The 14,369-nt window shown below is 39.5% G+C and overlaps 1 protein-coding gene across 4 annotated transcripts in view; it reads right to left on the bottom strand.

The window, feature by feature from the left end:
- The window catches only part of ATOSA (atos homolog A), an 86,566-nt gene extending 77,932 nt beyond the window's left edge, over positions 1-8,634 (bottom strand). The window contains exons 1-2 of one of the 4 annotated variants that reach the window (XM_082388025.1): positions 8,435-8,634; positions 7,000-7,115 (exon numbers count right to left, since the gene is read on the bottom strand). In XM_082388025.1, coding sequence (XP_082244151.1) covers positions 7,000-7,015 — 16 coding nt within the window. In that variant the 5' untranslated portion in view covers positions 7,016-7,115; positions 8,435-8,634. Of the gene's footprint in view, positions 1-6,999; positions 7,116-7,431; positions 8,006-8,434 lie in introns of those variants that run through there. The other 3 variants (XM_082388024.1, XM_082388023.1, XM_082388020.1) reach the window with 3 other exon arrangements.
- Between the last annotated feature and the right edge of the window lie 5,735 nt (positions 8,635-14,369).

Genomic DNA, 14,369 nt, shown 5'->3' on the forward strand with positions numbered 1-14,369 from the left:
TAGATAGAGTAGTCAGAGAACATCTCTCTGAAAAGTGATATTTAAACCAAGGTCAGAAGAATGACAAAGAGCTACCCATGTGATAACTGGGGAGAAAGGCTTTTCAGGCAGAAGAAATAGTGCACACAAACAAGGCTGTGAATGGTCATCGAAAACCTAAAAGGTGGCCAATGGAATTGGGCATGCTGAACAAGGGGAAGAGATGCAAAAAGTCTTATTATAATTTTACTGGATGAGTTTCTTTTATATGAAAAGGAATATACGAGAAATCTCAACTCAGGTTATTGCTAGGTCTGTCTTTGGTATTACACATGGATTAATGTCTAATATTTTGACTAGCTACTGGCATTTTTAGCCAGTCCATCCTGTTTCAGTTTAAAAAGAAAGTCTGACATAATCAACGTCAGATTTTTCACCCATTTGAGCAAAGACAGAATTAACTATTGACAAATTGACTTTGGTTTACCTACTAAGAAAGAAATACTGTTTCCTGGTACTACAATTTTGCTTTTTCATTAAAAAAAAAAAGTCAGTATTAAGTTAGAATTTCTAAGTTTAACATTCCCTCAGTTTTTAAAAACTTCAGCCTTAAATGGGGGGAAAATACTACCATAATTAGGTGCAAAGTTGAGAAGGACAAAAGAATAAATGAATATAAATATTCTTCATTTAACAACTAATTTTTTTCTATACTTGTTCACAATACAGAATGCTTAGGCCCCATGGGTTTCTTCACATTTTGAAAAGGAAATCAGCTTTTGAGTCACTCTCCCTATGTACACATTAGCCTCTCAATTCTGCCTTCCAATTATCTTTTTTCTCATCTTTCAAAGAAATGACAGTGTTCCACCCACTGAATCACTTCCTTCTTACAGAATGACAGGCAAAAACATAGGGAACCTCAATGTCAGTCCCTTTAGTACTGAATCTCAGAAGTTGTATCAAGCCAGCAATTATTTGACAGCTACTGATGTGTCAAGACCCATCAATGCAAATGGATGAAAGATCAACAGTAGTCATTTTTGGACTTGAGATCACAGGGAGTATACAAAACATATACAGCTTAATTAGCCCCTTTCTTTTGTCCTCCCCAGCTTTCCCTAAATGATTGACTTCTTAATTAGAATATGTCCAATTGTAGCAAGAGCAGTTCACATTTGAATGTCTACTATATCCCAGCCATAGTTCTAAGCACATTACATGCACTAACTTATTTACTCAAAGTAACCCTAAGGCAAGGAACTATTACTTGCTCCATTGTAAAGATGAAGAAGGTGAGGCACAAATAAGATATACAGTTTTCCAAGATCACAATAATTAGCAAATCTGTTTTTCATTTTCCTCAGGCCTATTTTAAAACAAATTTGGTCCCAATATCTTATAATATTTTAATATAACATACTCCTACCAGTCAGAGGGTTAAGAGCATGTACCCAAGCTTATTTCAAATCTGGGCTAGCCCTCTTATTAGCTGCGTAACCTTGGGTAAGTTACCAAACCTCTCTCTCTGACTCAATTTCATTTATCTATAAAATGGAGATGACAATAGCATCTAATTCCTTGAACATTTGTGATGTTTAAATGAGTTACATATATAAACTACTTGGAATAGTGCCTGGCACATAGTATGTAGAAGAGTTAGCTGTTATTAGTAATAGTACCACACCACCTCCACCCAGGGAATTTAGCAAAAGCCTGATCTATTTAATCTAGTCAACACTTCTTCTCCTCTAACATCTGTCATTTGTATTGTCTGACTTACATTGGCTAACAATGAACTATTCTTAGCAAGTAAGCAACACATCTAACTCCCATGCTATTTTTTTCTAGTCCTTACCACTTCTTTCCTCCTATTTCAGTTGCCCAGGAAGAACTATTTGAGATTAAAATGGTTCGCATTACACTCTAGGCAAGTTCATAAGCCATCGCAATACAAAAGCTAAAGCCTAAATTTGTAACACAATCAAAAAGGGGGTTTCTTAGTCTGTTCAGCCTGCTATAACAAAATACCATAAACTAGGTGGCTTATAAACAACAAGCTGTTTATTTCTCACAGTTATGAAGGCTGGAAAGTCCAAGATCAAGACACTAACAGATTTGGACATCTGGTGAGGACCAGCTTTCTCATTAGGCAGCTGTCTTTTCATTATAACCTCAGATGGTGGAAGGGGTAAGGGCACTTTCTTGGGTCTCTTTCATAAGGGCACTAATGCCATTCATGAGGTCTTCACCCTCATGACCTCATCACCTACCAAAGGCCCCTACCTCCTACTACTATCATCTTAGGGCTTAGGATTTCAACACATGGATTTTGGGGGCACACAAGTATTCAATCTATAGCAGAGGGAAAAAACTAAGCATTCCTCTCAGTTTTAACCTCAAAAAATCAAATTGATTGGTATTTTATTTGTGGAACAGGTTTTGCACTAATAGTTTTTACTTAAGAATTATAAATGACTTACAATATGTGTTCAAATATGAATTGAAACAAAGTATGTTTAAATTATTAATGCCTTGATGATTTCCTAGATGTTATAGGCCTTAACCTTTCATAACAGTTGATAAGCTCAGACAACATTCTTAGAAATGTCTGATGAAGAAACTGTTTCTAACCAAAGCATAAAGCATAGCAAAATTGACATTTATCTTTTATATTAAAAAGATTTTGATTCTACTTAAATTGTTGAACAATACCATGAACTTAGGACTTCTGAAACCTTGGGACTTTTGAAATCAAAACATAAGCTTATATTCTATTATTTTGAAATATATTTTTATAGAAAAAATATGCATTCAAAAACATACAAAATTAGAAATACCATACATTTATAACATAAATAAATATTAAATGTTAAAAACATAAAATGCTTTAATTGCTTCTATGCAAAGACCATACTTTAGACATCTCTTGAAACACTGGGCATTCAATATCTAACTAGGATCAGATCCAAACTTTACATCCTTGAGTACAAGGTGCAGTAACATCGTTTAACCTCTCCAGCTGCCCAGCTCTAGTCAGAATTTAACACCATTTAAAAATATATTTCCAGGAAGCTTGGTCCACCCATGCCACCCCCTACATATAGAGGTTAAGATGTAATTGTAATAACAAATGACACAGAAATAAATTACACATACATCAAGCATCCTTTCATAGCTTTTGTATCTTCTCAGATAACTACACATTAAAAGCCTGCTAAATCTGCTTGAGCCTTAGCAGGTTACAGGCTATGAATGCAAAACGAAACAAGATACTATTAGGTTATTGCACATTTGACTATTTCTTTACCTCTGTTGAACATACTTTATAACTGACCAACATATAACCGTCTGTAATATCTTGTTTAACATGGTAATTATCATTTATTTAAAACCTAAAATGTGCCAACCAGTGTCGTATTTCATTCTAACAACTATGAGAAGTTGGAATTATCCCCATTTTACAGACAAAGAACCTGAGACTCTCAGAGATAAAGGAGATTAATGAAGATTACACAGCTAGCAAGTAATGGAACAAGGATACAAATACAGGTCTGATTCCAAAACCTGTGCTAATGATAACATCAAAGACTCATCTTTGGCAGCATTGCACAAGTAATGTTATATAACTGCTTAAAAATTTAAAAAAAGAAAAGAGAAAAAAAAGATTTACCTCAGACTATAGTAAAATTCTATTGACTACTGTGAAACGTAGCCACTGTACAGTAACATCTTAATTATCTGGAAGTACAGTAGAAGGTCTTTTAATTTTCACTTAATCAACTAGCAAGATTGTCCAATGCTTTCCATATCTTCCATAGAAGCAAACTGACAGACATGAGCAGCTAATAAGTTACTTTCCAGTTGCCTGCACACTTCTACTCCTACTAGTTGAGTTGTATGCTTAAGTAGTATCTGATGTTTATTCCCAAACCTGCTTATGCGAATTTATTTTAAAACTATATAAATCAATGAAATGAATGCAAAAAAAGGTTATTTCTGTGAAAACTATGTTGAATGCTTTGGAAAGCACATATTTTGATGAACATAATTTTGATGAATATATATTCCCTCTCCTCCCAAAACAAATTTCTGTTGACTACACAAATATTCTTGTAATTCCTGGTGTACACAGACACCTATAAAATTGTGTGAAACATTAAAAAAGAATTTAACACTTTTTAAATGTAAAATATTCCACCCTTGGATTTTTTTGCAGTCTTATTCTACTTTAAAGAAATCAAAAGTAGAAATCTTAGGTGTACATTTTTGATGTGGTTTACACAGGAAAGATCATATCTAACTCTGAAAAACAGACCCCATTTCACCCCCAGAAAAGGGCCTTGAGCCTACACCAAAAGACAAGTGAAATAATTAAGGCTGTTATTTTTTCTGATTCCTCATTTAAACTAACTTTTTAGATTAGCCAACCAACTACCACATGCAACCATGTAGGATAAGAGGGTCCTTTTGTACTTAGAAACTTTATGAAGCACAGCTGTATACCACTAAGCAAATATCTCAGAGTTTCTACACTAGAATTTGTATACTTTCTTAGCTTCTGAATGAATATCTGAAGGTTTTCCTATTTATTCTCATTTTTTAGAGAACTCAGTGCTAAGCATGGTTATCTAGTTCTTTATCCCAGAGACTAAAAGCAGTAAAATTAAAAGGAGACAAGAATAAGCACATTGACAACAAAGACTGTTGACAGCATGGGAATTCAAAAATCAGATCTTAAAAAAAATAGGCTGAAGTGGTTTAAGCTAGAGGAAAAAAAAAATAAATCTCTGTCCACATATCATGATTACAACTGAAAATATTTTTGGCATTTAAAGAGTAAAGTTTCAGTTATCCAGAAAATTAACTCATATAGAATAGTTTCTTAGATACCAATGTAGAAAAAGTGAAGTATTACTGTTGTCAAGCTCTCCCATAATTGTGCCTTGCCAACCACAGGTCAAGAAATCAATTCAATGGGTTATGCAAGCAATTTTTAACAATAGAAATAGAACAGAAAGTACAAGACCACACTGCACATAGTAAGAGTAAGTATGTTTTGTGCAAAGTTTATTTCAGTATTTCTATACTACTTTGCAAAGTAAAAGATACTACTTACCCTAGGTCCTGGTCAAAAGAAAGACATGGGCCTAAAGATTCATATTATAAAATACAGTCACAATACTAAACTTTCAATCGCCTCATTTTTACATCATAATGCTAAAGATAGCTACAATTTTAACGAGAAAAAAGACACTTCTTTAGGAGTCTTGATGCATAAATGTATTTATTTTTCCTAGTAATCTACATTAATATATAACATTTTATTGTGTTTAGTACTAGTTTTGTCTAAAATAGAGACTGTGTGCAAATACTATTTTTTTAACTGCTTAGGGGACTTCTCTGGTGGTCCAGTGGGTAAGTCTCTGCCCTCCCAATGCAGGGGGTCCGGGTTCCATCCCTGGTCAGGAAACTAAATCCCGCGTGCATGCGGCAACTAAAAGATCCTGCATGCCGCAACGAAGACCTGGTACAGCCAAAATTTAAAAAATAAACAAACAAACAAACCAACAAACCTGCGTAGGACCTTAAAGCAACTTTTACAACAACCAGCAAAACAAAAACAAAAAACAAATAGCGACTCTGATTTTCTTTGCTTGTTTATTTTGAGATGCAATTACTGACCTTGGTGCCATCTTTCCAAAGTCACAGATGAAATCTAAAAGTCTAAACTTGGCATTCTACACAAGCAACCTGCTTAGTAACAATATTCTTGCTAATACTTAATTCTTACAAAGCTGATTTTAAGAAACAACCAAACACTTAAAACTAATCCACTAAATTAAGTATGGCTTTCTCCACTTCTTTCTAGTGTATTTTAAGACAATATTATCAAAGATGTATTTTAATAGAAAAGAAAATTTGACTTTCTAATCCAGTTTGAAAAAATATATGGAAAAAATAACCAGTTTAATACATATCTTTTAAAATTTTTTTATTTTATTTTTTAAAATTATCATTTATTGATTGATTGATTGACTGCCATGTTGAGGCCTGCGGGATCTTAGTTCCCCCACCAAGGACCAAACCTGTGCCCCCTGCAGTGGAAGCACAGAGTCCTAACCACTGGACCGCCAGGGAATTTCCCATATCTTTTTTTAAATGAGCATCTAATTCATAAAGATAAATTAACATTTCCAATCTGAAAGTCTCAGATTTGGAAGGAACTCTGTCATCTAGTCCAACTCCCTACCAAATACATTAATCCTCTTCCTACAATGTTCCTTGGACTCAAATTCCCATATGACAAACTCCTAACTACCACTATATTAAAATCTTCTAAAGTTTGTCCTTGCAATGGTCAATCAAAAGTAGATTGATAAATGAGTTTTCAATTCCTTTGAAGTCCTTGAGAAACACAGTATATGCATTATTCCCATAAGTCCTGAAAATACAGGTTTAGAAAGGAAATGGCACATTTACAGTACTTATTATAGGGATTTCAGTAGCCCTGTGTATATATTGATACACTGGACAAAGCCCTGGAGTACTTTGCAAACTTTTAGAGTTTGCCTAAAGCACAAAAATCAGCAATGACAAATAATATTTGTGAACTCAAACAATCTTAAATTTTCTCAGTTTATCAAGTTCAAATTCTCAAGTTGAAAAAACTTTTAAACTTCTTTAAAATTGAAGTTAGATTGAACCTAAAAATGAGTAATGTAACTCTAAAATGATACCAAGTATTGTGGCAACAGATACAAGTGCTGTTCTTGGCAATTTCATTTTTAATATCTCTTGAAACTAATACTTTGAAGACACTTTTGAAGAATGTATTCTCCCATCTAGTTCCTAACTCTTCCATGCGCCCTTCTCTACCTTACCATCTGGAATCTGTAACAGAAACAAATAATCAAACGTAATTCACAAAGAGTTGATCCTGCCGCAGAATTAGGTTAACGTTTCTAAAATGGGGCACAGAAAAAAAAAAAAAAAATCCTACTTAAATCAATAATTTACCTCGGTCTGGCTTCATTTTCACGCCAATTTCCACCCAAGGTGCTGTGAAATACACGTGTGGGTTCTTTCAACAGGCTCGCCGCCGATTCTGTGGCTACTGCTCCGTTTTCAAAATGCTAAAAGAGATCAAAATAAAGTTAATCTGGTCTTGCCCTCAACACTCGATCTTGCAAGAAAACTACTGCTAACAGGCCCCTTCCTGGCACTAAGTGCGGTGACAGCACCATCCGCAGGTCTGAAAAAAGCAAAACTCTGCACCGCCTCCCCCGTCTCCTCCGGACCAAGCACCCCTCTTCCCCGCCCCTGTGCTCTCCAGGCCAACGTGTCCTTCTTTGACACAGCGTCTCTGAACCAAAAGGAAGATCTATTTATAACCTGAAGGTACAGGCAGGGGAAAAAAAAGAAAGATTCAAGCAACACAAGGTAACTAACCCCTTTGTAAGAGAAACACCGCTGGGAACAGTGGCACCTCCGCAGTGGCTGGTATAGAAATGCTCCGACCTGGTGACTTGGGCGCAGGAAACTCTTCAAGACCCCAAGCGCCTCGCCTACAGCTCCGCCCGCCCCGCCGGGCCTCACCTGTGTAATTACCCTCTGGCTAGTCTTCCTGCCTCAACCGCGGCCAAGTTGACACAATGAGAGGGTCAGAAAGAAACGCGAGTCATCTCCTCGTGCCCAGCCCCCAGTCCCAAACGAACTCTACTGGGCTGTCCCGGGTCGCCCCCGCGGCCCTGCGAGGCCGGGCCTGAGGTCGTCCCGGGAAGGTGGTTACGGCCGGGCGCTCGCCCCTGCTCGGCGCAGCCTGCCCGTGCGGCCCCCTTCCGTCCCGCCGCGGCCCCGATTTCCTTCAGCCACGCCGTCCGGAGCGCCGCGCCAGCCCTTTTCCCCGCCGGAGAGTTGTTTTCATGGCTCCCTCGGCCGACCTCTGCTGACTAACTAGCTCTCCTCTCCCGTCCCAATCCCTCCTCCTCTTGGCACTTCTCTCAGCCGCTCGCCCAGCGGCTCACATCACACTCCCACCTCAGACGTGAGGCTCCGAGAGGCGCAGGGCCGGCGAGAGCGAAGTGTGGCGCGCAGCGGCCCCCGGGGCTGCGTTAGAGGACCATGGGAGCCCGAGACAACAAGCCCGACGCGGCTCCCCGGCGCCCCTGTGGCCATCCACCCCCGCCTCGGCCGCCGCCTCGCTACGCTCCCGGCGCTCAGCCCCTCGCCCTGCCTGCCCGACTCGCACCCGAGCCCCGCTGCCCCCGGGCTTCGCCTGCCCGTCGCCCCGGCCGGCCCGCTCGCCCCGCGCCTCTGCCAGCTCTTCGCCCGCCCGCTGTCTCTAGCTCTGGCGCCCCAGCTCCCGGTCCCCCTCGCTCGCCCAGTTCTTTCTCTGCAGTTTGCCCTGTCAAAACACTGCCCGGGTCACGTGTCCCAACAACAGCCAACCCACCGCTCGTCACTTCCTCCCCGGCGGCCTCCGCGGCGGGCGCCCGGTTGTTATGGCAACGCCCCCGCGGCCCGGGGCGCTAGCCTGGGGGCCTGGGTTCCCTTGCAGGTGCTGCGGGCTGCGAAGGGCCGGCGGAGCCCGGGAGGCCCGAGAGGTGCCCGGCGCTTTGGCCGCGCTTGCCTCCTGCCTGCGCTCCGAGCCGGCTGCGGCGCTTCTGGGACCAGGAACCGGAGCTATGCTATTAGAGCACAGGGTAACTGGGGAGATGTCATCCGAGGGCCTGCCCCAGACGTGGAGGATAATTATAGTCTCCTCCTCCTCCTCCACACTGGATGCTGGCGCAGAGTTGTGGCCCAGCCCCGAGGGGCTTGCAGTGCACGGTGGAAGTCGGGTCTAATTAATGTGGCCGAGACAGGAGAGTGGGCAGCCATACGCTGAAGGGATTGGGGAGTTTAAGAGCAAGAACCACCCCCCCACCACCACATTTTTTTCAAATCACTAGGGATTTTAGTAGGATTCGGAACCCAAGCTCTAAAGGCCTTCACTGTGCTAAAAATAACTTTTATAACCTCTAAAACACTGACTCATGGCAGGACACTTTTGACACCGTGTTATTGTTAGGGAGCTGTAATTTTGTTGTGCTATAACAATGTGACCTGATGACATTTCGTGTTGCGATGTTGTATCATCATTTCAACACAAACAGATGACAAGGATCTGCTGTAATTAAAACAAGCAATCCTAGCAAGGGCTGAAGCTATTAGCTACTCAGTTTATAGACAAAGTACACATGTGGTTGTGAGCTCAAAACAGAGACAAAGAGAAGTACAAAATTTGCAATCCTCTTTGGTTTCATTTAGAAAAAGCCTTTTTTTCTTTAAGAAATAATTTTGCATACAAGAATCACAACAGGAAAGTACTAGGTTAGGTTTAAAGGTGATTTACTTTAGTCTTTGTACTCTTCTGAGGTTTCCAAAGTTTTACAGGGAGTATGTTTACTTCTACATCAGAAAAGTTTTTGTAAATTACAAGATTGGGATTGCATTTTTTTTGCCTCAGATCTATTAAATACATGAAATTTTTATTATGAAAAAAACAATATTTTCTGGATGTTTTCATATGCACAGTAAAATTACATATGCAACTGCAATTAAAAACCTTTACTCTAAGATTGCAACTAATCAAAACAGGACAGAACATTCAGGAAGGTAACATTCATCTTCATGGGAAATGTTCTGGCATCATGAAGATGAAACTTCTGACAAATGGCAACAGTTCCTTAATCTATGTAATAGCTACAAATGTTAACTCCCAGTGGATTTGACTTTGATATTACAGAATACTATAGTATGTAGTTTCTTTTATGAACTGAAGCTTTACTTGTTCTAACATCACTTCTCAATTAACCTTGGTAATGGGAGACAGAAAGAGCAGTTAAAGATAATCCAAAATCCTAAATTTAGCACAACAGCTGGGACCAGATAACAGCTATTGTAAAGGCTTACTGGGTGAATAGGCAGCAAGATCTGTGATTTAGCTCCTCTTGCTCTGCCGAATTTGCAAGAGGTATAAAGACCAGAAAAATGTTGAGAGTAGAAGCTGAGAATATTGGATAATCTGGAAAACAAAAGAATTCTCTTTTAAACAATTAAGTTTTAACAGCACATGGATAAATGATGCTGTCTGAACATTTGTTAGACTACCTCGAAGCTTTTTATTGAGAATCTTAAATTTGTTGAAAAATTGGAGATCATTATGGCACTGGAAAAATATTTTAAAAGAGGTGTATTTTTGACTCATTCATTCATTTTTCAAATTGTTTTTTCACCCAGCCTACATTTATGGAGCACTCACTGTCTGCTAGGCATATGCTAGTTTCTGAGAGCACAAAAGTCACCAAAAACAGGGTCGTTACTCTCATGGAGCTTTATTGATTACTACAGTTGCATAGCCTAGGTCAAGTCACATTCTACAGCCTCTTTTAACCTATAAAAATGAGGGGTTTGGACTCAGGCAGTAAATAATCTCTTTCCTTTCTAATTCTGAAAGAATCCTGTAATTGTATAAAGCATTTGTAGAATGGTTGGAAATAAGGACCTACCTACCATGGCAACACTAATTGTTGGTGATAAAGTGTGTTTGCACCTTGGAGCACCCAAGTAATACAAACATCTCTGGTTCCTGCTTGGTGAGATGTGAAAGTGGGTGAAGAAAGCAAGTCAAAACAGCTGGCAGGGGGCTTCCCTGGTGGCGCAGTGGTTAAGAATCCGCCTGCCAATGCAGGGGACATGGTCTCGATCCCTGGTCCAGGAAGATCCCGCATGCCGGGGAGCAACTAAGCCTGTGCACCACAACTACTGAGCCTGCGCTCTAGAGCCCGTGAGCCACAAGTACTGAAGAGCGCATGCCTAAAGCCCATGCTCCGCAACAAGAGAAGCCACTGCAATGAGAAGCCCGCGCACCGCAACAAAAGAGTAGCCCCCTCTCGCCGCAACTAGAGGAAGCCCTCACGCAACAACGAAGACCCAACGCAGACAAAAAATTAAATAAATAAATAAATATTTTTTAAAAAACAGCTGGGAGGAACCTTTCCCCTTTTGCATCTGATTTGCTCTCCATTTTGCTTTCCCCTAGTGTTGCAAAGACTTGAGTAATTAACTTCAAAAAAGTTAGCTCATCTTCAACAAGGAGGTAATCCCCTCAGCTTTGATATGTTTTGCTGACATGGGCAGTGTATAACAAAACTGTGTGTTTAATGGAGGTCTTTTACTGACTAAGGTGATGAGGATAACTGGTTTGTTCACTTTATTAGTACAAGGCTGTTACTGTTACCAAGGTCATGGAACCAGTCCAGGCTACCAGAATGAGCTCCACCAAAGCAGGGACTGGTGCATTTTTCTTCTTGTATCTCTAACACCAAGCATAGGACCTGGCACAGAGTAGGAGCTCAATACATGTCAACCTTTGTAGTCACCAATAAAATATTCTTGTACATGCCCACAAACTGTACCTCTAATACCAGTTGGCATTTACTCCCTAGTGGGATAAAGCTAGACAGAGAGTTGGGAAATCAGTGGGTGGCACAAACTTCGTACATGAAGGATACATTTTCATTATAGTTTTGGTATTGTCTTATAATAGTAGGAGCTCGTTGTGGGTTGAATTGTGCCTTCCAAAATGACATATTGATGTCCTAACCCCGATACCTGTGAATGTGACCTTATTTGGAATTAGGGTCTTTGCAGATGTAATCAAGTTAAGATGTAGTCATTGCTGGAGTGGGGTGGGCCCTAAATCCAATTACAAGTGTCCTTATAAAGTGAGAGAGATTTGACTGACAGAGGAGAGACAAGGAAGATGGCCATGTGACCAGGCAACAGAGATTGGAATGATGCAGCTGCAAGCCAAAGAATGCAGAAGATTGCCACGAGCCACCAGAGTCCAGGAAGAGGCAAGGAAGGATTCTTCTCCAGAAATTTCAAAGGGAGTATGTCCCTGCCAGTATCTTGCTTTTGTCCTTTTCATCTTCAGAACTGTGAGGGAATAAATTTCTGTTGTCTTAAGCCACTCAAGTTTGTTGTGTTTTGTTACTGTAGCCCTAGGAAACTAATATAGAACTCCAGCAAAGAATATTGCCATAATTTTTTCTTGGCCTGTAAGTTGCATTGCTGACATTGCAAGTTTTCTAAAACTTCCAGATTCTGAATTGTCACCAAATCATGGAGATCTTTAATTCTATAAAAATTACAGTAAATCAGTTGGAAATGTTAAGAAAATCTCTCTAGTGTCACAAAAGAACAACTTTATGATCATGAATAATAAGTGGTTGAGAATCATCACATGAAAATACACTGTTTTAGATATGGTGATTGGTAGATCTGTTTTCATCATATTGTGGAAATAAAGACTAGTAGAATTAACTGGAATGTATAGATAAATCTTCTAAGGTAAGTAAAAAAATATCAAACTGTGTACTTTTAGTTCTTGAAGCAACAAGAGGAAAGGCACGCTATCTTTTCTGTACCTAAATTGTTTCTGATTGTTCAGTCGTATTTATTACAGTTCATTTCTTCCTAAGGGAGAAAGACCATGGAGTCGTTGCTAAGGTATTGTTCTCATGTAAACAACCCTCCACCTTCTTTTAAATCGGTTGGCTGATTTGTCCTTTTTGAGACTCCTGTTTGTCCACCTTCTTTAACCACGGGTATAAGGAAGTGAAAAATGATTCTTTCTGGTTCCTGCTTGCAGAAGTGATTGTAGTACTCAGAAATACAAAAGCTTCTAAACTTCAAGCCATGGGAACCTTTCATCTGAAGGTTTGCTGAGCTGCTAGAGGTCTCTGAGCCATCAAGACTTAAGATCTTTTCAAAAGTTAAAAATAATTGTTCATTTTTGTGACAGTAATTGTGCCCAGCACTTCACATATATTATACATTTGATCCTGAGAGGGTGATATTATCTTGTAGATTAGGAAACTGGGGCTCTGAGATGAGTAAGTTTCCCAAGGCTGCAGTTAATAAGTAGAAGCAGCCTGCTTCCTAAGTGGGCTCATTTAATTTCCATTAAAACATGATAAAGTAGGTTAAATTATTCCAACTTTTTCAAATGGGGAAACTAAGACTCAGAAACATTGAGAATGGTTGCACGTTTGGAATGTAAATTGGTTTATGTAAACTTAAGCTCAGTGCTTTGAGATATAAGTTCTAAATAGAATGGCTGTGGTTGGTTTCTTATATGTAAACTCCAAAGAGCAAATAGTCACACTTAGTTAATAACAGCAGCTAATATTTCTTGAGCATTTAAGTAGTAAGCACTATACTGAGTGCTTTATAGGTATTAGTTCATTTAATCCTCACAATATCCCCATGAAGTATTATTATCCCTATTTTATAATCAAATAAACAGGAAAAGGAAAGTTAAATAACATGCCGAAAGTCAAGTAATTAGGAAGTGTCAGAGCCAGGATTCACACCCAGGGAGCATGACTGTGGAGCTTATGTCCTTAACTACCACCTAGTACTGGTCCCATATAGTTTGGTTTTCCTCCTAAACCCTGTATCTTCCTGCCACTGGGCTTTTGCTGTTTCCCCCACAAAATGTTCCTCTCCAGTTCCTATCTAAACCCTTGTGGACTTTCAGGGCCCAAAATCTTACTTCACAATGCCTTCTAACGCCCACACTCTCACACACCCATCTGTCTTTTCTATGAACTCATGTTTTATTTATGGCCTTAAAACCACATACTATATATTTTTTTATCTTTTTATGGGCAGAGATGAACTGGGACCTCGGGTTCCTTTTTATTTTTTGTGTTGACTGACACCAGACTGGGCACAAAGCCTGAAGTAATTACTGAAGACCTGAGGCCATCACTATTCTCTAGAACTACTCCAGCCAATACAGTAGCCACTGGTCACATGTGGCTATTGAGCACTTGTAATGTGACTAGTGAAACTGAGAAACTGCGTTTTTCATTTTAATTTAAATATAAACTGAATGACTGGTTCTTGATTCCATGATGAGAAAATTAAGTATGTTTGGAACAACTTGGGTATATGAATCTACTTTTTCCAACTGCAAATTGTAGGAAATATAAATATAGATCAATTATTTCTTTTTTTTCCAACCAAATTTTTTATTGTAGCAAAATTCACATAACATAAAATTCACCATTTTAACCATTTTAAAGTGTACAGTTCAGTGGCAATTAGAATATTCACAATGTTGTGCAACCATCACCACTATCAGTTCCAGAACATTTCCAACGCCCTAAAAAAACCCTTGTACCCACCATTTAGCAGTCACTCTTCATCCTCCCTCCCCCAAGTCCCTGGCACCCACAACTCTGCTTCCTGTCTGTATGGATTTGCCTCTGCTGCACATTTCACATAAATGGATCAACCAACATTTTTCAGGCTCAGCACCTGCTAGGCACCAA

Source organism: Balaenoptera borealis (genome assembly GCF_965194805.1).
Source record: "Balaenoptera borealis genome assembly, chromosome: 3".
NCBI classification, from domain to species: Eukaryota; Metazoa; Chordata; class Mammalia; order Artiodactyla; family Balaenopteridae; genus Balaenoptera; species Balaenoptera borealis.